A 26,698-nucleotide genomic window follows, 5' to 3' on the forward strand; every position below is an offset into this window, starting at 1 on the left:
GTTACCAAAAAGATGCGTGTCGCGCGAAAGACCAGGTCCGGCTCAAAGGTAAAGGGTCACACTTAGATTTTAAAAGGATAGTGCATTGAGGGGCGTGCCCCGGCCCAAAATTTTTTCATGATGGAGGATTTCAAATAATTTGGCATAATTTTACCACATAAGAGGCGGTCGGCGGAAGCCCCCGGGTCTGAGCTCAAGGTCAAGGGTAACTTAATTTTTTAAAAGGTCTTTTTTCTGAAATGCATTGAGGGGGCTGTCCATCCTATTTTTGTCTTTCCCTTTCATGGATTTTAAAATAATACGCAGAACTGTGGCACAGAAAGCGACATGTTGCGCCAAGACCCAACTTGTAGGCAAAGGTCCAAAAACCAACAGGGGCCATAACTATTCATTCAAAGTGCCTCGGGCTTTGTCATCCTATGGAGACAGCTCTTGTTTTCTTTTGGCATTTAGTTAGATTTTTGTATGTAAGTGGTATCTCAGATGGGAATGCATTGAAATATCGAATACTTGTTCACTGTCAATGGACGGCAGTCACGGGTTCCTATCTCTTTATTTACCCCTTTTTTCATTTAGAAATTTTTTGGGGGAAGTTTTTTTTTTTGGGGGGTATTTCTTCCGAAGGGAATGGTTTAAACCCGCACAAACTTGTTAAATCTGATGATCTGATATAAATTGACGGGTGCCTCAACCTGTTTACATTTTTTAAAAAGTCTACTCCCCTTTTTTTTGCCTAGCATTTTTGGTTGGGGTTTTTTGTACAATTTTGGGTTCGCAGGTCAAAATAACAATAATTGAATCTTCCACTTATTTTTCATTGTCATTAATTGAAGCATGCAAAGGTTCCGTAACTCCTTTGCATTTTTACAAAGTTTTTTTCCCTTTTTCGATTTTAACGTTTTTTGTCATGCTTTCGATGTAAGGGGGTATTTCAGAAACCACACAGAATACTGGTAATTTAAAACTTAAATTCTTACTTCACTGTGAGGCATGACAGCTTTACAGGCCCCATTACTCATTTGTTTTTACACAAAGTTAATACCCAATTTTCCAACACAGTCTCAATTCAATCTCTGAAACTGTTTTGAGTTTTCTGATTTCTAGTGATTGCATTTGGTCGGTAGATGACTGCTGTTGTTTTGGGATCAGAACCTTAAGGGCTTAGGACACAGTAACCTTAAATTTAAAAAGGTTTCAATCATTCGAAAATGCTGGACCTATGGGCTTCAAAGGTTAGTTGCTTAGTAGGAGATACTTTTACTTTTTTATGTCATTTTTTAGAGGTCAAGCACAGTATGCATGCCTCAGACGGGCCATTTTGGGGGTACATTTGTTTTACAAAACACTTTTGTTGTATGAATCCCCTATCATCCCTTTAAATATCCCCAGCGCACTTTTTTTTCAACCATTAAAGCTGGAAATAACTATGACCTAAAGTATGTTTGATTTAAAATCCAGCAACAAAATCATAATTTTTTACACTGAGAAACAAAAAAATCACATCTTCAGGAATTGTAGTGTACATTGTAATAGGTACTTATTGTTTCAAACTAGCATTGCTTGTTCTGTTTTTTTTCGTTTGGGTTTCTTTTGGGTCTAAAATGATTGGTACTTTCTCCGGGAATACTTTTCTGCCGACTATCACAAAAAACATGCTCCTCCCCAGCAGCGGATTTGGATAAAATTTTCTTCTTTATTTCAAAGGTAAAAATATTTACTAGGGTATTCAATACTGTATTATGTCCTGTGTGTAAAATTTTAAAACTGTTTTACAATTATACTCCCACCCATAGTGGTGGGGGAACATATTGTTTTACCCTGTCTGTGTGTTGTGGTGTGGTGTGTGGGGGTGTGTGGGGTGTTGTCACAAAATTTTGTCTCCCCTCAATCAAACTTTTCTCATCCTCTTCATTAAATTTACATTAAAAAAAATGGTTTGGAAAATAGTTTTGCCAAGTTCGTAATACCCAAATTACCCAGCACTAGAAAATTTGGCCTTTCAAGCTATTGTTTGAAACTTGGAAACTTGTTAAACCCATATAAGCTGCCCCCTGTAAGCAAGAAACAAACCCCATTTTGCTTTTTGCAAAATTTTAAACCCTTTTGTATTTTGAAAAATCAAATTTGGGGTTAAGTTTTTGTTTAGGTCAAATTTTCTTCTAAACTCAAAGCTATTCTTTGAAATTTGGGAGAAACTTTTTTACCATCATAACTCCCTGTACTCAAGAAACATAACTCCATCTTGCTTTTCAAGTTTATTCCCCCTTTTTGGGCCCTAAATTTTCATTTTTTGGGTAAGTTTTATGTTTGGGTAACTTTTTCTTTTTAACTATAAAGCTTTGCTTTAAACTTGAAACACTTGTTCACCATCATAATGCCCCTTTAACAGAAAGAAAAAAACTCCACCCGCTTTTTGCAGATTTAGGCCCCCTTTTTGGGACTAGAAAATACAATTTTTTTGGTTAATTTTATGTTTGGTCAACTTTTTCCCTTAAACTATCAAAGCATTGCTTTAAACTTGCAAATTTGTTCCCACCTAAGCTATTTTGTACACAAAAAAAATCTATCCTGCTTTTTGCAATAATTTTTCCCCCTTTTTTGGACTTAGAAAAAATTTTCTTGGTTTATTTGTTTTGTCAATTTTTTTCTCAAAAACTATCAAAGCTATTGTTTTTAAAAACTTGCAACCATCATACGGCACTGTAAACAAGACCATAACTCTACCTGCTTTTTTTTTTAAATGCAAAAATGATGGCCCTTTTTTTAACTTAGAAAACTGGAGGAAAATATTTCTTTTATACAAAAAAAATCGATACGTAAACCCCGCAAGGGCGTGCTCTTGTTCGATAATCAAAGCACTGAATTTGATAAGACATTTAGAGAATGTGCTTTCCCTCAAAACAGCTATTTTCTTTTTTAAATTCATAAAACTTACTTATACAAACCATTAAAAGGGAAATTTTTTTATTAAAAAAGTGTTTTGTTTATGAAAAAGAGAACATCTAAAAAAAACAAAAGTAAAAATTTTAAAAGCATAATATTCTTTTCACTTTGGGGGGAAAAGAATAGAATTTTATGTTTTTTGGCAAATTTTTTTTGGTTGGATGAAAATTGTATGATTAAGTGTTTTGTTCTGTGAAAATTTGCTTATTTCTTTGTAATTTTTTCTTGTGTTTTTTACACATTTTGATGGCTGCTTTTTGTCCGTTTGTAATACTTGGTGCATCTTTTGTCTTATAATTTACATTTTGGTTTCTGTAGTTATCCCCCCCACAAAACAAATTTTAAAGGGGGGGTATAAAATTGAGCTTGGCTGTGGGTCAGTTGGCCTTGGGTTTTGCTTTTTCGTATGATAACTCATGAAAGGCTTGCCCAATTTTAAAATGATTTTGGTACACAGGGTAACTCAAAATCAGCTCAATTTTAATTTGGGTTGTAGGTCAAAGGTAAAGGGGTCACAGTGACTCTGAACATTAAACTTTTTGATAAAACTTAAAACCCTTTGGGCCTGGATCTAATTTTGGTACACTGCAAATCATAAAAATACAGTCAATTTTGACTTTGAGGCCTGTGGGTAAAGGTAAAGGGTCACTCCCGGGAAACTTTTAAAAAACATTTAAATGGTTTCGGGATTGTAACTTTAAAACGTTTGGGGCCTAGGATCATAAATTTTGGTACACAGGTGTAACAATAAAAAGGGGTCAAATTTACTGATTCGAGGAAAGGTCAAGGTCACGGGGACTCTGAACCTTAATGTTTCCACATGATAACTTAAACGTTTCACCCTGGGTCATAATTTTTGGTTTTCACATTTTTAACATCTAAAATACGGGTCAATTTTAATTTTGAGGTCAGAGTCAAAGGTCAATATCACGTGATTGGAACATTTAAGGGTTTCCGGATGATAACTTGAAAATGTTTGGGGTCTGGATCATGAAAATTTTAGGGGTTTGGTTTTACTACGGGTGAACTGATGATTTTGAGGCCATGGTCATAGTTCAAGGTACGTGCCCCAACTTTTTAAAACAGTTTTTGGACTAACTTGAAATGTTTTGGGACTGGGACAGGAAACTTAACTGGAGGTTGGTCATGTCAAGCGGGGGGGCCCATGATTTTGATTTCCCAACAAGGGCTTTTGACCTTTAGGACAATAACTTGAGAATTTTGGGCAAGGTCATGAAACTTCATAGGGGGTTATCATGACTACAGAGACCTCTATTGTTTTTGGGGTCAGTAGGTCAATTTCGGCTAAACTCTAGTTTTATCTCCATTGTTACACTTCAGCAGCAGAAGTTTTGACCTATGTGTGACAATAGAATTACTCTAGATAATTTTTAGCATAAAAACTGCTTTTGTCCTGTTCAAAATATTATTACATTTTGCCCCTGTTTGCACGTATGTTTTTTTCATTTGCCTTTATAACAGTATATGATTGCAAATTTGTCCTTTTTGTTGCAGTATAATTATTGAAGTTTTGTCCTTTTTGCAATAGTAACACTTTGTACATGTATTTTGTCCTTCTGTGCTACAGAAAGATTATTACAGTTTTGTCACATGTGTAACATTTTGTTTGTCTGTAGTATGTTCTTGTGTAATTTTTAAACTGTTATATGTAAATGATTATAGTTTTTTGTATATTACAGTAGTGACATATTTTGTCCTGTATACTAATTTGATACTGTAGTTTTGTTTTTTTATGACTAGAACGTTTTTGCCTGTACATTACAGTATATGACTGTATTTTTGTCCTGATATCATAAACTGTGTTTTTTCTCGTATATTTTGGTTGATAACTGTAATTTTTTGGCTGTGATTTCTGTGTAATTGTAAACTATTAATTTTAAAGATTATATTTTTTTTTAATTCAGTTGAGACAAAGTTTTGTCCTGTATACTACGTATGATACTGTAGTTTTGTTTTTTATTAAGTTTGACGTAGTTTTGCTCTGTATATTTCGTATATGACTGATTTTTGTCCCGTATATTTTAGTAGAGACTTTTTTCCCTTTTTTATTACAAATATCAATTAGTTTTTTTTGTGTATATTACAGTTTGAGACTGAGTTTTGCTTGTATATTTCAGATGATGCTGTACTGTATATAACAAAATGGCTGTGTTTTGCTCTGTAATATTCGTAGTACTTATTTTGCTATGTAAAATTTCAGTATGATGGCTGTAGTTTTGCTCTTAAAATTCAGTTGATGACTGTATTTTTCTCTGAAATACGTAATGCGTATTTTGCTCTGTAATTCAGATGTACTGATTTTTTTTCTGATATTCTATGATGAATATTTTGGGTCTGTATATTACAGATATGCTGTAGTTTTTCTCTGTTATACGGGTTAGACTGAGTTTTGTCTTATATTACGGATGATACTTGTTTTTGCTCTGTATTTACAGATGTGCGTATTTTTCTCTGTATCTTTCGTTTGACTAGTTTTGCTCGTATATTCGTAGAACGTAGTTTGCTCTGTTTAATACAGTATGAAAATTTTTTTTTGCTTGTATTTACATTTGAAGACTATAGTTTTTGCTATTTTTTCAGATGATGACTGTAGTTTTTCTCTGATCTTACGTATGTACTGAGTTTTGCCGTTTAAATTTTTGTATAACTGGTTTTTTCTTGTATTTACAGCATGATGACTTTAAAATTTCTCTTATTACACATAGACTGTGTTTTGCCTTTTTGTATTTACAGTAGATACGTGTTTTGTCCTGTAAATTTTTTAGTATGTACTGTTTTATTTTTCGTATAAACACATAACCGTTTTTGCTCCGTATATTACGCTGATGACTAGTTTGCTCCTATATTACAGCAGATGACCATAGTTTTGCTCTTTTATTACATTATGACTGTAATTTCCTTAATTACAGCATGATACCTATTTTTTCTCTTATATACATATATGATGTATTTTGCTCTTAATTACATATGAAATGGGTTTTTGCGGTAATTACGTTAGATGCTATAGTTTTGTATTACTCCCGGCTCGCGGGTTTCTTTTTCCGCTTACCCCGCACAATATTGCCTTGATGGAAAATTTCATATTTTTCACATTTAAAGGGTTTTGACAAACGAAAAATCGCGATGATTTTTAAAACAAACCCCAATAATAGTATAATAAATCCCCGGCGAGTCCGAGGAATTTCTCAGCGGGGCGCTGTGTATGCGATGGATCCGTGAACCCCCCATCACCCGCGAAATCCAAAAATTTTTTATTTAAAAACAAGCAAACGTATCTACTGTTTTTTTACATTATAATGCATTGTTTTTTTTGTACAAGTAAAATAATAAATTTTTTTTTAAAAACAAATTAATAAAAATTTAAAGTTGAAAAGGAAACTTTCCCTTATTTAAAAATTTTTGTAATTTTTTTACAAAATAAAAATTTTTTTCCTACTTAAACCTTTTTGATAAAATTTAAAAATTTTTATGTAGGGCTTTTCGTCTCAATTTTTGCTTTTTTAAGGAAAATTTTAGTTATTTCCCGTAGCGGATAATTCTATATATTTATTTTGCCAAAAAAACGAATTTTAAATTTAAAACTGTTCATTTCCAAAAACTGTCTCATGTCATTATGGAGCCGTTTGGGGAAAAAAAAAAGACCTTTCACACTTCAAGAAATGTCCCCTTTTTTATCTTATATTTCATTTTTTTCTTATGCATATCAAATATATAACGTACTTCCTTTTCACTTTTCTATTTTTATGAAAAAAGGTCACAATGTGTTATTTTTATTGTTTAGATATTTTTAATTTCACACTGTATTATGGGATCTTATCATGCGTAAATCTACAATAACTGAAAATGGCAAAATAACTCTAAATAAAATTTGACATTTTTGATTTAATTTTGAAGGGGGCTAAAGCAACTGGAATCGTGCGCCTTTTAGGGGCTAAAGGGCATACTGTTCAACAACAAATAAGTTATTGTACACCAAAATTTAATATGGTATTTTTAACCAAAAAAACCAAAAACCCAAAATGAACAGTTCAAATCGTTTTTGAACCGGTGTTGAAATAGTAAAAAAGCGCGCACACAATGCAAGCCTCAAGTAAAAAGAAATTTGGGAAATTTTAAAAAGATGGACCAATTTTCACTTAAACCACCAAAACTTTTTCCCAGCTATTTACCAGGAAAAACCCCAAGTATTCAAATGGTGAAAAAAAGATAAAGGGGCCCCCGGGTTATTTTTTAAAAACTATACAGAAAAATGACACGATGAACGATATAAAATTTACGACGAAATACAAAACAATCACAATAAAAAAACCACATCGTACGGGAGATTGAAGCAGATGCAAACATCTTCTAAGCCAAACCCCCTTTTAAAATTCATTTGGCGTATAAAGGGCGGGCGAAATATCTTTTTTGTGGAATTTTGGAAAATGGTTTTTTTTTCCGACTTTCTGGGAAAACCCCCCTTGTTTGGGTTTTTTTTGAAATTGTACCAACGGGCATCGACGCAAAAAATAACACCAAAACACAACAAATCTATCCCAAAGGTTTTATGAAAACTTGGGAAAAAACTGGAAGGAAAACTGGTGGCCGCTGGAAATATTATTATTTTTAGAGCGGGAAACCCAAAAAATTTAGAAAAAAATAAAAAAAACATGAATTCAGTTTCAAAATGACAAACAAAATCCTTAGAATTACTTTTTTCTTGTTGTTTAATTCCGCAAAACTCCATGGGCAAATACCTGAAAATTCATTTTAAAACACAAAATTTTAAAAAACTGCTGTATTTTTCAATTTTTTTTTTTTCCCTCAACGTTTTGAGACTTCCATTTGTTTAAAATCAGTTATGTTAAATCATTGATTGGGTTATTGAATTAAATCTTCCTTTTCTTACGGTCCAAAATTTTTTTTAAAAAATATCATGTAAATTTTTATCTAAATTTTTTTTCCCACCATATATCACAAAAATGTTTTAAAAACTTTTATTACCCCCCTTTTACAAATACAAAACGGGAAACTTTTTTGCTTGGGGGTTTTGAAATATGCTATCACGTTCCCTAATTTTTTTTTGTGACGTTGCGTATTGCATACGTGAAGATTAAAGGGACCAGTTGAAAGCACTTTCAGTGAAAAATTTTAAAAACTTTGGGAAAAAAAACAAAGTCTACTGCTGTTTTTCCATGGAAATCGAACTTTTTAAAAAAATCAAATTATATGCAATCATTACGAATAAAAGCAAGATGAGGGAAAAAAATAAAACAAGTAAAAAAAAAAATTACTTTTATTTTGCACACATCATTATTTAATTAATTAAGTACAGTAGAACAACAACTTCATATTAAAATAAAAAGAAAGCTCTTTTTTTCTGCTTTTCAATTTAAAAAAAATACTATCTAGCATGTCAAAAAGTATGCCATATAAAATGTTTTTTTTTTCCACAAAAAAAAGCATGGTTAGCCACAGTTTTTAAAATTTTTTACCCAATGAAATATTCATTTTTGGGCCACAATAAAGCATGGTTAGCCCCAGTTTAAATTTTTACACGAATGAAAAAATTTTATTGTAGTATTTGTAAGACAATACAGCGAACAAAAAAAACTTCATGTATTTATCTAAATTAGCGCCGCCCTATTCCATTCTTTTGTTCGGGGGGAGCCTGGTAAAGGGAAACTGAGATCTTTAGGTGGGCGCAGTCAATGCACTTGGGATTTGTCTTTTTGCCTTAGAGCTCATTTATTTTAGGGCCCACTCTGTCTCGCCACTGTTCGCTCTACAGCTAGGGGTATAAAAATAAAATATGTTTCCAAAAACGTTTTCTTTCTGGGCAGAGTTTTTCCCTTTGTTTAACACCGCCCCCAAACCAATTATACGATGGGGTAATTTTTGGGGGCCAAATAATTCAGGGAATGTCTTTTCACAAGCTGACCCAAGGGTTTCCCGCACCCTTTTTAAACGCGTTAATCTAGCAAGTTCCTCCTCACTAATACTATACTCTACGGGAAAACCTTTTCAATGCATAGAATGTTCACTTCTTCGAAAAATTTTTTGTTACTTGAGCTGGAGCGGGACTAGCGCGTGAAGCAAGTAATGGGGTTTAAATGTCCCCTCATGACACGGTTTTCCGACAATTTCATGGGGCTCCTTATTCATGATCAATGCCGCGCGTTTCTTTTTCCGGTTTGATTAATTTTTGTTCACACTGTCCTGAGAATTTAAAATGACTGAAAACCTGGTAACATATTCATCGACTTAACCCAAACATAAAATTTATCTTTATGGTGTTTCCCTCTCAAGAAACTTTTTTGTGGATGTACCGGTTTTACTGGATTTTTTTCTTGTTGCCCACTGTTCTTGTTTTGTTTTGTTTTTCGTTTCCTATTTTGATCGTTTTTATTTGGGTTATTTCCCCTGTGCACGTGTTGTTTTTTTCTCTGCTGTTTTGTTTGTTTTCCTTTTTATGTGTTTTACTGATTTTTTTCTTGATTTTTCAATGTTATGTTGTTTTTCCGTTGTTGTTGTTGTTGTTTTCTTTGAATTGGTCTACCATTTTGGGGCCCCAGATTAATAACCTTATTTTTTTTTTCCCTTTTGATTCTGCAAAAAACGTTTTAAAAAAAAATTTCGCAAGACATATCATATAATAATAAAAAAAACCTATTTTTTCTATAATATACTCATATTTTACAGAAACCCCAAAAACATACTTTTTATATTTCATATGAATGTAATTTGCCGTGGAATTTTATACCAAATTTGTACATTTGTGTATACCAAAAACTCCCCGTTCGAGCCCAAAAATTTATTCTTCTAGCTTTACTTGAAAAAACTCAAAAGTTTAATTAGAGCGTCCTGCGAAAATTTATTCCAACAAAATAACTTAAAATTTTTTTATGTAAAAACGTGTAAAACATTTCAGGTTTAAGGAAATAAAATTTCATAAATTTTAAAACTCAAACGAAAAGAAATTTTCAAATTAAAATCCTTTTTACTATGACTTAATACTTTCATTTTTTGATCAAAATTTTTTGTTTTTTTCGAAGTTTTTATTAAGGGAGATAATAAAAATGCGGTGTTGAAAGAATTGGTACTAATCAAAACGCGAACCACCTTTTTTATCGACGTCAAAAAAGGACTATTTATATCTTAACGCGGGAATTTCCTTCCAAAATTTTCCATGTGAAAGGCTTCCCCAATTTTTCCCTATTAAACGACTACATTTTTCTTTTTCATTTTAGTAGATTTAGTTTATTCGTTTTCTTTAGTCTGAATTTTAATATGCCTTTTTAAAAAAATTTTGAATTTAAAATTTAAAGCCCCCCTTTAAAACCAATCGAAATGGTGGGAACCGTTAAAGAGGCTGTGGCAAAATTGAGCCGAGAACAAAAAATGAGTTTTGGGGTCAACTAGAAACCTTTGGGCCAGGAAATGACTGTTGAACTTTGTACCCAAATATTTGACCCTATCATAATTTTTGCACCAAATTGTTGTTATGAAAGGAAAAGCAACAGGCGATCTCCCCAACAAGGATTTCCAGAAAAAGATCTGAAACGACATTCACTTTTTTAATGAAAATACGAAAACGGGAAACCGTCAAAGCCAGATCATAAAATACAAGTCAATTCTTTGATTTTGAGGAATAACCTAACCTTTCTTTGGTTGGTTCATTCGATGCGTTTCCGGGCTGCGTTTTTGTAAAAAAGTTTTCAGGGTGGCTATCGGGGCATGGAAACGGAAAAAATCCTTTTTTTCCTGTACCGAAGCTTATATGCTTTTGTCAATCAGACTTTCCACCCCATGCCGTTGTAACCATTCCCAAATTTCACCTGCAATAACGAGTGTCGGAAAACAAAAAACCCCAAACATTATTTTCCTGGAGATACTGAAAAGTGTACTTTTTACTACGACTAAATTGGGATTTGCAGTATTTTAAAACTTTTAAAAGCTTTTTTTAAAGTCTTTTTTTAGGTATTGAATAGTTCATATTTATTTAATCTTTCAATAAAAACAATAATCAGGGATTTTAATAAAATTATATAAAAAATTAAGAAACGTTTTTTAATACTTTCTTATACCTCCCTTTATTTCTCGGGAAAAAAAATTTCTTCATTTTTCAGCAACCCTTTTAATTTTATGATCGTTTAGTTTAAAAACGCCCGTACATATTTTAGTGCTACCCGACCGGGCTTTAATTCAAAAGTAAGCAGATTTTGAATATGAAATTTTCTACTGCATCAAAAACAATAAAAACTCTAAATGCCTATGTTTGCGGTCTAGGCAATAGTTTTTTACAGACCCAGGGGGAATATATTTAATCGTAACGGTACACCAAAAAAGCGTGAAACATTAAGGGGAAATTCGACTAAGTGAAGTAATAGCGTGCGGGTAACAATTTTTTTTCAGCTTATTATTAGCTAAAGTATAAAAAAAACAAAATGTAAAATATTTTTAATTGAACAAGTACAATCAAATTTTTAAATGCTTTTAAAAGAGTAAAGAAAATAACACGGTGTTCAGTACTGGAAAAAATCGGAAAAAAAAAAAAAAATTTTCACAAAAGTAAAATTTATTTCCCACACACCCACAACAAATGATCATGATCCCTATTTTCTAATTTCCTAAAAAGTTTTTCTATCATGAAAACATACCTATTTCTAGGCTTTAAAGCACTGACTTTTTTTTTTTATGATATATATAACATTCATGGAAAATTTACCTTTTTATATTTAAATGAAACACATTGAATTGGGATAAATTTACATGAAAGTAATTTTGGTATTTTAAATAAAATTAAAGTGTCCGCTATCGATTTTTGGCCCGGAGGAATTTCCGTAGCAAAGTGTTACATGAAAAAAAATCTATATATAGCCGCGCCATAAAAAACCAACATTGGGTTCAATAAAGCTGTTCCTTACTGTTTTTTCCCCGTAGGCTTTGAAAGCGAAAAGCAAGATCCTGACTAGACTGGCGGTTCCAGGGTGGTCTGGACCAGCTGTCGCAAAACCACTATGTTTATTTTTTTCTCATGGCGCGGCTCAATTAAAATAAACATTACCTCGATATGTTTGACTGCAGATATGAAATGTCAGGGGGGATTCCCTTAAAAAATGCATTTATTTCCGTTATTTAACTCGTAAAAAAGAGGGGGCCCAAAACGACATGCAAAAATCCCGGGAAAAAAATAAGATATAGGTAAAGAAGGAAATCTTTTTTTACCTCATCATTTTTTTTTTTAAATTTCCTTTTCTCCCGATTTTTTTCTTGTCGTCACACAATATTTTAAAAGAAAAAGCGAAATTTTATTCTCCTTACGAAGTGCCCTTTAATTACTTCTTATTCCAGCGTAAATCTAAAGTTTTTTAAAACAATATCACAACTATATTGAACAATGCTTTTTTTAAGTATTTAAAATTTTAGTGTACTTTAATGCTTGACAGTAACATTTTTATTGGTTAACGAATGACCCGGAAAATCTTAGAACTGGGAAAACACTCAAGTCATAATCAAATATAATTAAATTTATCTCAAAATTAAAAAAAAATCGGGTCATTTAATTTGGGCAATTTCAACCCAATACTTTGTAAAGAAATCAAATTTTTGATGGTATGTATTTATCGCCCTCTGTATCACATCAATTACTTCAAACAGAATTTTAATTAAAAATTGGTGCAATTTATTCAAAACCAAAAATCCTGGTTTAAAAAAAATTAGCTAATTATAGTATACGAGTTCAATGAAATTACTAACCGGAGTTTTAAAAACAAAAACATTTTTGTCATTTATGAAATTATAGAATTTAAGGAAAAAAAACTTTAAATAGAATAGTTTGAAGAAATTTAAAGCTTGCAAAAAACAAAAAAACTATTTTTTTTCAAACTTGTTTTAAAAAATTAACAAATTACACAGTTAGTAAAAACGAATATAACGAATTTTTCGGGTTTTAATGACATTTGATATTAAATTTCATTCTGAGTTTTAAAACAAACCATGCTTTATTTAAAAATATATTTTATGGAAAAAAAAACTTAAAAAAAAAAGTAGAAGAAAAATTATTTAAAAAAATAAAACATTGTTTAAATTTTTTAATTTCTTACATGTAAAATGTATCACTCAATGTTGAAAAATAAACAGTACAACAGGCTCGCATTTACCGTAAATCGCGGCATTTATCGCAATTCACCCCGAACCACCCCTTCATCGCGACGCCGCGCCCCCCATCGCGGGACACCGCAATCGATTTTTTTGCATTTGGCCGGGGGGAGCTGAAAAGTGTGCGGAGATGCTGAAAAAAAGCGCATCCCCGGGGCTCAGGAAATTTTCCGCGCTGGTCCCAAACGGGGGAAAGCGCGGACCCTTTTAAAAAACCCCCGAGCCAGGGGCTGTATAATCGTAGATGACTGTGTTTTGTGTGTATCTTACATATGATGACTGTAGTTTTCTCTGAATTTCATTGAACTGTAGTTTTGCTCGTATATTTCAGTATGAAAAACTGAGTTTTTCTCTGTACTTTCAGTATGATGACGACTTTTGTCCTGTATTTAAGTTGAGCTGTATTTTGCCCCGTTTTTTAGGGATGATGACTGTAGTTTGGCTCTTATATTTCAGTATGATGACTTGTTTTTTCCTGTAAAATTTCATAGGCTGTAGTTTGCTCTGTATATACAGTATGAAACTGGTAGTTTCCGTAGTTACATATATGACTGTAGTTTTTTTTCCGTACTTACTATATGCTGTAGTTTGTCTTGTAATTACGTTTCAGTTTTAGCTGTAGTTTTGCTGTGTATATTACAGTATGATACTGTTTTTTTTGTCCTGTATATTACAGTTTGATGGTTGTAGTTTTGCTCTGTATTTACAGTATGAGACGTAGTTTTTTTCCTTAGGTTCATATGAGATTAATTTTTGCTGTGTATTTACGTATGTGACTGTAGTTTTTCTGATATTCAGTAGGGAAATGAGTTTTTGCTGTGTATATTCATATGATGCTGTAGTTTTGCTCTATATATTACAGTTTGATGACCTAGTTTTGCTGTGTATATTACATTATGATTACTTTAGTTTTGCTCTGCATATTACAGTATGATGACTGTAGTTTTGCTCTGTATATTAAATTTGATGACTGTAGTTTTGTCCTGCATATTACAGTATGATGAATGTAGTTTTGCTCTGTATATTATAGTATGATGACTGTAGTTTTGCTTTGTATATTACAGTTTGATAACTGTAATATGCTCTGTATATTACAATAAGATGACTGTAGTTTTGCTCTGTGTATTGCAGATTGATGTCTATAGTTTTGCTCTGTATATTACAGTATGATGACTGTAGTTTGGTCTGTATATTACAGTAAGATGACTATAATTTTGCTTTGTATATTACAGTATGATGACTGTAGTTTTGTCCTGTATATTACAGTATGATGACTGTAGTTTTGCTCTGTATATTACAGTATGATGACTGTAGTTTTGCTCTGTATCTTACAGTATGATGACTGTAGTTTTGCTCTGTATCTTACAGTATGATGACTGTAGTTTTGCTTTGTATATTACAGTAAGATGACTGTAGTTTTGCTCTGTAATTTGCAGTATGATGACTGTAGTTTTGCTCTGTATACTAGTATTACAGTATGATGACTGTAGTTTTGCTCTGTATATTACAGTATGATGACTGTAGTTTTGCTCTGAATATTGCAGTAAAATGACTGTAGTTTTGCTTTGTATATTGCAGGAAGATGGCTATAGTTTTGCTGTCTATATAACAGTATGATGACTGTAGTTTTGCTTTGTATATTACAGTATGATGACTGTAGTTTTGCTCTGTATATTACAGTATGATGACTGTAGTTTTGCTCTGTATATTTCAGTATGATGACTGTAGTTTTGCTCTGTATATTACAGTATGATGACTGTAGTTTTGCTCTGTATATTACAGTATGATGACTGTAGTTTTTCTCTGTATATTTCAGTATGATGACTGTAGTTTTGTGTTATGGGGCATGAGTAATAGTAAAGACCAGACAGACTATGAAGAGACTGTTGAGAAGATGCATGAAAATGTGAGGAAATATTTGTCAAAATGGCTTGACAGATTAGATGGAGCCATACGCACTGGCATTCAGTATGTACTTTTTGGTTCCTTTTCAGCTTCCTACAATATGCAGTATATGGCAGTACACAGAACACTTTGAAAACACACAGTTTTTAACGTGCACCATAAAAAAGATTGAGAGTAATGTAAAAAATATGTTTGATTACAGGATGCTTTTTGACTTCTAAAAATCTCAAAAAAGTTTGGACAAAGTTCATGACACATGACCACTCAATTTAGACTCTCTGCTTTTTATGATCAGATAACCTTCTTCCCAGTAGGAATTGTAATTCAGTTTTGCTCCTGTATGCTGGTTTTCATAACGTTTATTACAATTTTGTTGTACTGTAAAATCATTTAACTTTGTGGACATGAAATTTTGTGGTTTTGGTCAAAACAGCAATTTCTTGGGCATAAAATTTAATGGGAATTTTACTTGTTTGTTGCAATTAAATTTCATGGATTGATCACAAAATTAGTCCCCCACAAATATTAATGATTTCAGAAAATTAATTCTATAGTCTTTGAAACTGATGCTACAACTATGGCTTCTTTCATTACTTTAAATGATCTCAAGGTTGAGAGTTTTTTTTTTCATTTCTCAGAATGTGGCTATGCTTATTATGTCTCCCCCAGGAGACATATTGTTTTTGCCCTGTCCGTCCGTCCTTCCTTCCGTCCGTCCGTCCTTCTGTCCGTCCGTACGTCACACTTCATTTCCGAGCAATAACTGGAGAACCATTTGACCTAGAACCTTCAAACTTCATAGGGTTGAAGGGCTGCTGGAGTAGACGGCCCCTATTGTTTTTGGGGTCACTCCGTCAAAGGTCAAGGTCACAGGGGCCTGAACATTGAAAACCATTTCCGATCAATAACTAGAGAACCACTTGACCCAGAATGTTGAAACTTAATAGGATAATTGGTCATGAAGAGTAGATGACCCCTATTGATTTTGGGATCACTCCGTCAAAGGTCAAGGTCACAGGGGCCTGAACATTGAAAACCATTTCCGATCAATAACTAGAGAACCACTTGACCCAGAAAGTTGAAACTTCATACGATGATTGGTCATGAAGAGAAGATGACCCCTATGGATTTTGGGGTCACTTCGTCAAAGGTCAAGGTCACAGGGGCCTGAACATTGAAAACCATTTCCAATCAATAACTAGAGAACCACTTGACCCAGAATGTTGAAACTTCATAGGATGATTGGTTATGAAGAGTAGATGACCCCTATGGATTTTGGGGTCACTCCGTCAAAGGTCAAGGTCACAGGGGCCTGAACATTGAAAACCATTTCCGATCAATAACTAGAGAACCATTTGACCCAGAATGTTGAAACTTCATAGGATGATTGTACATGCAAAGTAGATGACCCCTATCGATTTTGGGGTCACTCCATTAAAGGTCAAGGTCACAGGGGCCTGAACATTGAAAACCATTTCCGGTCAGTAACTTGAGAACTCTTGACCCAGAATGTTGAAACTTAATAGGATGATTGGTCATGCAGAGTAGATGACCCCTAATGATTTTAGGGTCACTCTGTTAAAGGTCAAGGCCACAGGGGCCTGAACATGGAAAACCATTTCCAATCAATAACTTGAGAACCTCTCGACCCAGAATGTTGAAACTTCATAGGATGATTGTTCATGCAGAGTAAATGACCCCTATTGGTTTTGGGGTCACTCCTTTAAAGGTCAAGGTCACAGGGGCCTGAACATTGATAACCAGTTCCGATGAATAACTTGAGAACCACTTGACCCAGAATGTTGAAACTTCATAGGATGATTGAACATGCAGAGTAGATGACCCCTATTGATTTTGGGGTCAGTCTATTAAAGGTCAAGGTCACAGTGGCCTGTTCATGTAAAATCATTTTTTGGAAATAACTTGAGAACCACTTGACCTACAATGTTGAAACTTAATAGGATGATTGGACATGCAGAGTAGATGACCCCTATTAATTTTGAGGTCACTTGACCAAAGGTCAAGGTCACAGGAGCCTGAACAGTGACTTGAGAACCACTAGGCCAAGAGTGTTGAAATTTAGCAGGATGACTGGACATGCCAAGTAGATGATCCCTATTGCAGCCAACCATCAGTGTCTCTTTGACTTTCGCTCCTGACCCCTATTGACTTCTTGCCTATAGGACTTTGCATTGGGGGAGACATGCGCTTTTTTACAAAAGCATTTTCTAGTTGGATCTTTGTTTTTGTATGCTGTTATATAAACAATTAAAGTATAATGAAAGATTTTGTGTGAAATGTTTTCAGTACTAATTGGAGAATGGCAGCATTTAACTATCAGGAACAAGAGGTCCTGTCATTGGGGCAAAAACAACTACGAGAGATGAGGTCATTGCTCAGTGAAAATGAGCCTACAAAGCAACTTATCTCAAGCTCTGTGGTATGTAGAAAATTTCGTATGCTGAGCTCTGTGGTATGTAGAATATTTCGTATGCTGAGCTCTGTGGTATGTAGAATATTTTATATGCTGAGCTCTGTGGTATGTAGAATATTTTATATGCTGAGCTCTGTGGTATGTAGAATATTTTATATGCTGAGCTCTTTGGTATGTAGAATATTTCATATGCTGTCTTAAGCAGTAACAAAAATTGTTGCAGCGGGTTGACCTCATTACTCAACACCTATTTTTTTTTTTCAATTTTCTATTAAACATATTATTTCAAGTTTTCGCAAAAACTCTACATTCATAAAAGAACTCATTGTGGTTTGAAGGTAACCAGTAATTAAGTGTAAATCATTTACATGTTAACATCAATGTAATATGAAGGCAGGGGCATACCTAAGCATATTTTTGTATGCCTGTGCATACATTTCAGATTCAGCATTAAGAAAATGAAAAAGCGTATTATGCAATAAAATGTAAACTTGCAAGCGTGCATTTGTTTGGTGCTAGTACTACATTTGAACAAGGTCATATGTTATAATAATGCAGAATTTGATTACTGTAAAATTATTTAATTTCGTGGGCATGGCATTTTGTGGTTTTGGTCAAAAGGCAATTTCATGGGAATATGAATTCGTGGATTTCAACTTTTGAACATAAAATGAATGGGAATTTTACTTGTTCGTTGTGATTAAATATCGTGGATTGAATCAACCACAAAATCCATGAAAATTAGTCCCCCACGAATATTAATGATTTTACAGTAAATCATAGTTTTTTAATACAAAAAGATACATTAAGAACACTTGACCAGTAAAACAAGATGTTCATATGTTCAATATTTTGTTAGACTGGTTTGAAAAATAAGTACCTTGATCAAATTTCATAATCATTTTTACATGTATTATGAAAGTTGATGGAAAAGTCGCAATATTGATGACATTTTCACACATAGGAAACTTTCTACAGTGTGGATCTTACTAAAACTATTGACATATCGTCTTTCTTTTGATGAAATAAAATTATATAGATCTAAGTGATTCTTTTTTAGATATTTACCTATAATTAAAGAGAACTACTAATTTTAATTTCAAGCTGGTTTTATGATGTAATTTGGATTATTTTCCCTTGTTATATTTTTATCATAAAAAATGAAGAAATAAAGAAATGTTGTCAATTCATGTTTTTTTTTTATTCCAGATATGGGCTTTAGTCTATGTTTTATAGATAAATGACATTATACTGTTTCAGACATGCAAAACTACATGAAGCTTGATCAGAGTTTATATTCCTTCAATTGACACAACCACAAGTTTCAAGAAAATTGATCCATCACAATTAATCCCTGATTTTGTAGCATTTTGTTTTCTTGTTTTTCAGAAAGTTGGTGAACAGACAAAGTTGACAACATCAGACCTGAAATTTTTGTCACTGATTGTTGAAGCAGATGAGTCTCACTTTCCTTGGAATAGGCAAGCCATGATGAGTGACAAGGTTTGTGCATGTTCTTGTTTCCCTGGAATAAGTACTTAGCCATGATGAGTAACAAGTTTGAATAGGCAAGCCATGATGAGTGACAAGGTTAAATGTGCATGTTCTTGTTTCCCTGGAGTAAATACTTAGCCATGTTGAGTAACAAGTTTGAATAGGCAAGCCATGATGAGTGACAAGGTTTGTGCATGTTCTTGTTTCCGTGGAATAAGTACATAGCCATGATGAGTAACAATTTGAATAGGCAAGCCATGATGAGTGACAAGGTTAAATGTGCATGTTCTTGTTTCCCTGGAGTAAATACTTAGCCATGATGAGTAACAAGTTTGAATAGGCAAGCCATGATGAGTGACAAGGTTTGTGCATGTTCTTGTTTCCCTGGAATAAGTACTTAGCCATGATGAGTGACAAGGTTTGTGCATGTTCTTGTTTCCCTGGAATAAGTACTTAGCCATGATGAGTAACAAGTTTGAATAGGCAAGCCATGATGAGTGACAAGGTTTGTGTATGTTCTTGCTTCCCTGGAGTAAATACTTAGCCATGATGAGTAACAAGTTTGAATAGGCAAGCCATGATGAGTGACAAGGTTTGTGCATGTTCTTGTTTCCGTGGAATAAGTACTTAGCCATGATGAGTAACAAGTTTGAATAGGCAAGCCATGATGAGTGACAAGGTTAAATGTGCATGTTCTTGTTTCCCTGGAGTAAATACTTAGCCATGATGAGTAACAAGTTTGAATAGGCAAGCCATGATGAGTGACAAGGTTTGTGCATGTTCTTGTTTCCGTGGAATAATACATTCATGATGAACATTAATAGCAGCCATGATGAGTGACAAGTTTTGATGTCTGTTTCTGAATAGTACTTAGCCATGATAGTACCAAGTTTGAATAGCAAGCATGAGAGTGACAAGGTTTGTGCATGTTCTTGTTTCCGTGGAATAAGTACTTAGCCATGATGAGTAACAAGTTTGAATAGGCAAGCCATGATGAGTGACAAGGTTTGTGCATGTTCTTGTTTCCCTGGAATAAGTACTTAGCCATGATGAGTAACAAGTTTGAATAGGCAAGCCATGATGAGTGACAAGGTTTGTGCATGTTCTTGTTTCCCTGGAGTAAATACTTAGCCATGATGAGTAACAAGTTTGAATAGGCAAGCCATGATGAGTGACAAGGTTAAATGTGCATGTTCTTGTTTCCCTGGAGTAAATAGTTAGCCATGATGAGTAACAAGTTTGAATAGGCAAGCCATGATGAGTGACAAGGTTTGTGCATGTTCTTGTTTCCGTGGAATAAGTACTTAGCCATGATGAGTAACAAGTTTGAATAGGCAAGCCATGATGAGTGACAAGGTTTGTGCATGTTCTTGTTTCCCTGGAATAAGTACTTAGCCATGATGAGTAACAAGTTTGAATAGGCAAGCCATGATGAGTGACAAGGTTTGTGCAAGTTCTTTTTTCCGTGGAATAAGTACTTAGCCATGATGAGTAACAAGTTTGAATAGGCAAGCCATGATGAGTGACAAGGTTTGTGCATGTTCTTGTTTCCCTGGAATAAGTACTTAGCCATGATGAGTAACAAGTTTGAATAGGCAAGCCATGATGAGTGACAAGGTTTGTGCAAGTTCTTTTTTCCGTGGAATAAGTACTTAGCCATGATGAGTAACAAGTTTGAATAGGCAAGCCATGATGAGTGACAAGGTTTGTGCATGTTCTTGTTTCCCTGGAATAAGTACTTAGCCATGATGAGTGACAAGGTTTGTGCATGTTCTTGTTTCCGTGGAATAAGTACTTAGCCATGATGAGTAACAAGTTTGAATAGGCAAGCCATGATGAGTGACAAGGTTTGTGCATGTTCTTGTTTCCGTGGAATAGGTAATCCATGATTAGTAATAAGGTTTGTGGAAGCTCTTGTTAGAAATTGTTTATAAAGGTTAGGGTTTAATTCAGTAGCAATGTTAGTTTAGGCTTTTAAGAATTTCCTCACATTGTTGTTCTGATGAAGTTTTTCTTTTCTCATGTTAGGAAATTGTACAAAATGTTAAAGGAGGGACAAGCATTTTGGCATGATAGAACCTTACAAAAACTCTTCATATAAAGTGTTAACAGAATTGGGTCTTTAATGATTTCTTTGCTTATTATTTTGTTAGAATTTACTGCTGGATTCTCTACTTTGCTGTCTTCATTTAGCAGGTAGTTTGTAAGGTTTTACAGACCATAGGTAATGCATATATGAACCTTAGTTATTTTATAATCATGTAAGTACGAAAAACCATAATGTATACATCAGTGTGTTGACTGTAGGTAATGCATGTATGGACTACAGGTAAAGTACATACAGACTGCAGATAATTTTGTATTGCTACTGGTGATGTATGTATGGACTATATGTTGATTAATGTATGTATAGACTCTTGATAACCTTTTTATGGACTGTAGGTAATGCATGTATGGACTATGGGTAATGTATATATGGAGACTAAAGATAACATATATACAACCTACAGATAATTTTTTATTGCTACAGGTCATGTATGTATTATAGGTTGGTTATGTATGTATAGACTGCTGATAATCTTTCTATGGACTGTAGGTAATGCATGTATGGACTATAGGTAACGCATGTATAGAGACTAAAGATTACGTATATACAGACTACAGATAAACTTTTAATTACATACAGACTTGCAATAATCTACATATGAATTATAGCTAATTCATGTATGGACTGTAGGTAATTGGCTATAGGTAATTTATCTATGGACTACAGGTAATGTGCATGTGGACTTGCAGTAATCTGTATAGGAATTATAGCTAATTCATGTATGGACTGTAGGTAATTGGCTATAGGTAATTTATCTATGGACTACAGGTAAAGTCCGTGGACTTGCAGTAATCTGTATAGGAATTATAGCTAATTCATGTATGGACTGTAGGTAATTGGCTATAGGTAATTTATCTATGGACTACAGGTAATGTGCATGTGGACTTGCAGTAATCTGTATAGGAATTATAGCTAATCCATGCATGGACTGTAGGTAATTGGCTATAGGTAATTTATCTATGGACTACAGGTAATGTGCATGTGGACTTGCAGTAATCTGTATAGGAATTATAGCTAATTCATGTATGGACTGTAGGTAATTGGCTATAGGTAATTTATCTATGGACTACAGGTAATGTGCATGTGGACTTGCAGTAATCTGTATAGGAATTATAGCTAATTCATGTATGGACTGTAGGTAATTGGCTATAGGTAATTTATCTATGGACTACAGGTAAAGTCCGTGGACTTGCAGTAATCTGTATAGGAATTAGAGCTAATTCATGTATGGACTGTAGGTAATTGGCTATAGGTAATTTATCTATGGATTACAGGTAAAGTCCGTGGACTTGCAGTAATCTGTATAGGAATTATAGCTAATTCATGTATGGACTGTAGGTAATTGGCTATAGGTAATTTATCTATGGACTACAGGTAAAGTCCGTGGACTTGCAGTAATCTGTATAGGAATTATAGCTAATTCATGTATGGACTGTAGGTAATTGGCTATAGGTAATTTATCTATGGACTACAGGTAAAGTCCGTGGACTTGCAGTAATCTGTATAGGAATTATAGCTAATTCATGTATGGACTGTAGGTAATTGGCTATAATAGGTAAATTATCTATGGACCACAAGTAATGTATATATGGACTACAGGAAGTCTATGGATGGATTTTATATATGGACTATGAGTAATCTGTGTAACGATTATAGGTATTGCAAGATTATGTAAGTATGTCAGCTTTAACCCTTACCATGCTGGACATGATTGATTCTGCCTTAGCAACCAGTGCAGATCATGACCTGCACTGTCCGCCATTCAGTCAGGGTGGGGTGGGGTGGGGGGGGGTCGGGGTAAGGATTGATTTCTTATCCTCTTCCACTTTATCCAGTCTCTACAAGAAGTTTCTCATTAGTCATTCATCTAGTACACAGAAAGAACTTTTTCCATGTGCTGAAAGATAAAATAGCAAAAGGTTGACCTTTTATGCATTTGGTAGGCAGTACCTCATTTTATATAATATTACCAATTATTTCAGGTGCTAGAATACAGTGCAACACTGAAGAAAACAGCTTTCAAGTTGACAACAGTTTCCAATGTCCAGAATATCTGCAAGTTTAAGGGCCTTCCAGGGAGGACTTACAATGCAAACATGGCTAAACTGATCACATACGCTGCCCTGTGGGTATGTCTTTATACTACTTTCTTGTCATTCTTCAGTCATGTGGAACTCAAGCCTTCGGTCATCACTTTTTGGCTCACCTGATTACTCATTGCTTATGATAAACCATCAGGATTGCCATGTATCTGTCATTGGTTTCTGTGTGACATCCTTCATTAAAAGTTTTACTCTTACCATTGTAGAGGTGGTAATTTTCCCAATCTTAGGCCAGAAAAAATAAACTTTAAGATTCTCACTCATATTTTGGAAACAAGTGGGGCTGATGGGCACTTATTATTTTCATTTTAGAACTAAGGAAGACTTAGAGTCTTTGTTGATTGAATCCTGTATGAAGTACATGGAAAATTATGACTGTCTCTTCAGTATATTTGCCAATTAAAAATATTTAGTGCAATCAAAGTACCATCAAGTTATGTTAGATAAGAAATATGCAGTTAAATCAGTGAAAGAAGTCATTTTTAGTTTGACATAATGGCATCGGCGTCAGCGTGAGCGTTAGCGTCGACACAAATGTTAAAGTTTGCGTACCACCCCAAATATTTTCAAAGTCCATTGAGATATTGCTTTCATATTTTGCATACTTGTTTACCATCATGACCTCATTCTGTAAACAGGAGCAGGTAACTCTATCAAGCATTTTGACTGAATTATGGCCCCTTTTCGACTTAGAATATGCTTATTGTAATGTTAAAGTTTTACTCATAGCTTATATTATACTATCAAGCACTGAGAACAGTTGAGCACGCTGTCAACTGACAGCTCTTGTTCTTGCCACTGAGCACATGCTTAAAGTTACGACAGTGGAACCAATAATGATGCAGTCAAAGATTGATATTAAACTTGCAATTTAAGTGTGTAATTTGACTTAAGAAAATATCAAATGTTTATCAGTTAAATGCATTTGCAAACAAAACACATTTTAATCAGTTGATATCACATCCGAATTAATGAATAAAATCATGGAAGTGCTGACAGCTTTGCACATGAAAATGACTTGTCGGTCTTCCTGATTGAGATAAATACCTCTGAAATACACAATTGAAACTGAAGTCCAGACAACAGACACTAAATTTTCATCAGTAAAAATTAGTCACAGTCAGATTTAGAAAAGATAACTGAAATATTTATTGGGTGACCTTCAAGCCAAATTAATTTGTTAAGAAACTTGGCCACCATTGTGGCGGGCTTATAATCTGTATATGGCTGTGTGAAAATTCTAATTCCTTAATTCTTACTGATCATTTTTATGCCCCCGAAGGGAGGCATATAGTTTTTGAACCGTCTGTCTGTCTGTCGGTCTGTCGGTCTGTCCGCAATTTTCGTGTCCGGTCCATATCTTTGTCATCGATGGATGGATTTTCAAATAACTTGGCATGAATGTGTACCACAGTAAGACGACGTGCAGTGCGCAAGACCCAGGTCCGTAGCTCAAAGGTCAAGGTCACACTTAGACGTTAAAGGATAGTGCATTGATGGGCGTGTCCGGTCCATATCTTTGTCATCGATGGATGGATTTTCAAATAACTTGGCATGAATGTGTACCACAGTAAGACGACGTGCAGTGCGCAAGACCCAGGTCCGTAGCTCAAAGGTCAAGGTCACACTTAGACATTAAAGGATAGTGCATTGATGGGCGTGTCCGGTCCATATCTTTGTCATCGATGGATGGATTTTCAAATAACTTGGCATGAATGTGTACCACAGTAAGACGACGTGCAGTGCGCAAGACCCAGGTCCGTAGCTCAAAGGTCAAGGTCACACTTAGACGTTAAAGGATAGTGCATTGATGGGCGTGTCTGGTCCATATCTTTGTCATCGATGGATGGATTTTCAAATAACTTGGCATGAATGTGTACCACAGTAAGACGACGTGCAGTGCGCAAGACCCAGGTCCGTAGCTCAAAGGTCAAGGTCACACTTAGACATTAAAGGATAGTGCATTGATGGGCGTGTCCGGTCCATATCTTTGTCATCGATGGATGGATTTTCAAATAACTATGCATGAATGTGTGACACAGTAAGACGATGTGTTGCATGCAAGACCCAGCTCCGTAGGTCAAAGGTCTTAAACTCTAACATCGGCCATAACTATTCATTCAAAGTGCCATCGGGGGCATGTGTCATCCTACGGAGACAGCTCTTGTTTAAAGGACTTAGTTTAGTGCCAGGGAGTAGGAACAGCCAGTTGTCTCTATGTGGCTGTAAGGAAAATTAAAACCCTTCTCCTCGTGCCTGAAAATAACTTTAGAACAGTTTTGAACAGCTCCTACTTTTTGATAGTATCATCCATTATGCAGTTATGTCTTTCTTTAATATTAACAGGGACAATGCTTGTACTACCCAGAGCTAGAGATAGGCCCAGTTGTCACAGATTTCCAGTTTTTGGCAGAAGTCATACAAAAGTTAATGTTTACAGCTGCTCCAAGGTCATGTGATATTCGTTGCCTAGGAGACAAAATTCCATGCTGGAAACATGAAGACCTGATGAAAGTTTGGTCTGGAGCGTCTGAGGAACAAAGCGTGAGTAATAATATTGGCATTACTGTTTTTATCTACTTCTGTAGATTTTCTATGCATGCACACTGTTTTGGAATGAAATTTGTCTGTTAATATGAGATATTTGATGTTGAAATTTGGTGATTATACAACATACAGTTTTCAAGGTACTTTGTTTCCATAAAATGTTTTGTCATAGCTTGCATGCGCTGCATGTTTTGCTGACTTGGTTAAGAGTCATATGATGTGGATGTCAGGATTGTCGCTAACTGACTTATGATTATTGGTAATGTGAATTGTCAGTGTTGTCTCTAGCCTACTAGACTTATGATTATTGTGTATAATGTGAGATTGTTAGGCTGTTTTCTCTAAGCATAACTAGACTTTTGTAACTATGCATATTATGTTAGATTGTCAATCTGTTTTCTATAAATCTTTCTAGACTTTTTTACTATTGCATATAGAGTTAAGCTGTCAGGTTGTTGTTTTTTAGCCTCTCTAGACTTGGTGACTATTGTAAATAATGTTAGACTGTTGGGCTGTGAAGATTGTTGCTATGCATATAATGTTAGACTGTCAGGCTTTTGTCTCTTTGAGACTAATTAAACTATGTAGCTATTGCATATAATGTTAGATTGTCAGGACGTTGTTACGAACCTTGAGTAAACAAAGTAGGACACAAGCAGTGACAGTATGTGTTTTCTATTTAGATGTTACTGGTGCGCCCTGGAGAACTGGCTGTCTGCAGACATTGCGATTGACCCATGTCCAGCATCAGGATGTGTCATTTGTGTATGTTTTTACAAAGATTTTACCAGTCCAACAACCTCCAATGCTGGTAAGCTGTTTCTTAAGTTTTTTTTTTTGATCTTATCTTTTTAAAAATATCATCAAAGATGAATTTGAATGATTGCATTAAGATATATATTGCATTGTATCATATTTAACTTAATTGTTGAAACTTGATCAACATTATATAATTTGTCACATATCTCACGGTTTACTGGACACAGTAACTGTTGTCATTTATCT

At 34.3% G+C, this 26,698-nt stretch overlaps 1 protein-coding gene across 1 annotated transcript in view; it reads left to right on the plus strand.

Moving 5' to 3' along the window:
* LOC123565346 (uncharacterized) overlaps nt 1-26,698 on the plus strand; it is a 178,092-nt gene that overhangs the window by 20,654 nt on the left and 130,740 nt on the right. Inside the window, exons 6-15 of the mRNA XM_053549150.1 lie at nt 5,082-5,124; nt 14,337-14,403; nt 14,683-14,715; nt 14,921-15,072; nt 17,317-17,449; nt 18,833-18,946; nt 23,027-23,173; nt 25,493-25,690; nt 26,377-26,385; nt 26,475-26,504. Of these exons, the coding sequence (XP_053405125.1) occupies nt 5,082-5,124; nt 14,337-14,403; nt 14,683-14,715; nt 14,921-15,072; nt 17,317-17,449; nt 18,833-18,946; nt 23,027-23,173; nt 25,493-25,690; nt 26,377-26,385; nt 26,475-26,504 (926 nt within the window). The remainder of the gene's footprint in view (nt 1-5,081; nt 5,125-14,336; nt 14,404-14,682; nt 14,716-14,920; nt 15,073-17,316; nt 17,450-18,832; nt 18,947-23,026; nt 23,174-25,492; nt 25,691-26,376; nt 26,386-26,474; nt 26,505-26,698) is intronic.

This window comes from Mercenaria mercenaria, chromosome 8 (genome assembly GCF_021730395.1).
Source record: "Mercenaria mercenaria strain notata chromosome 8, MADL_Memer_1, whole genome shotgun sequence".
NCBI lineage: Eukaryota > Metazoa > Mollusca > Bivalvia > Venerida > Veneridae > Mercenaria > Mercenaria mercenaria.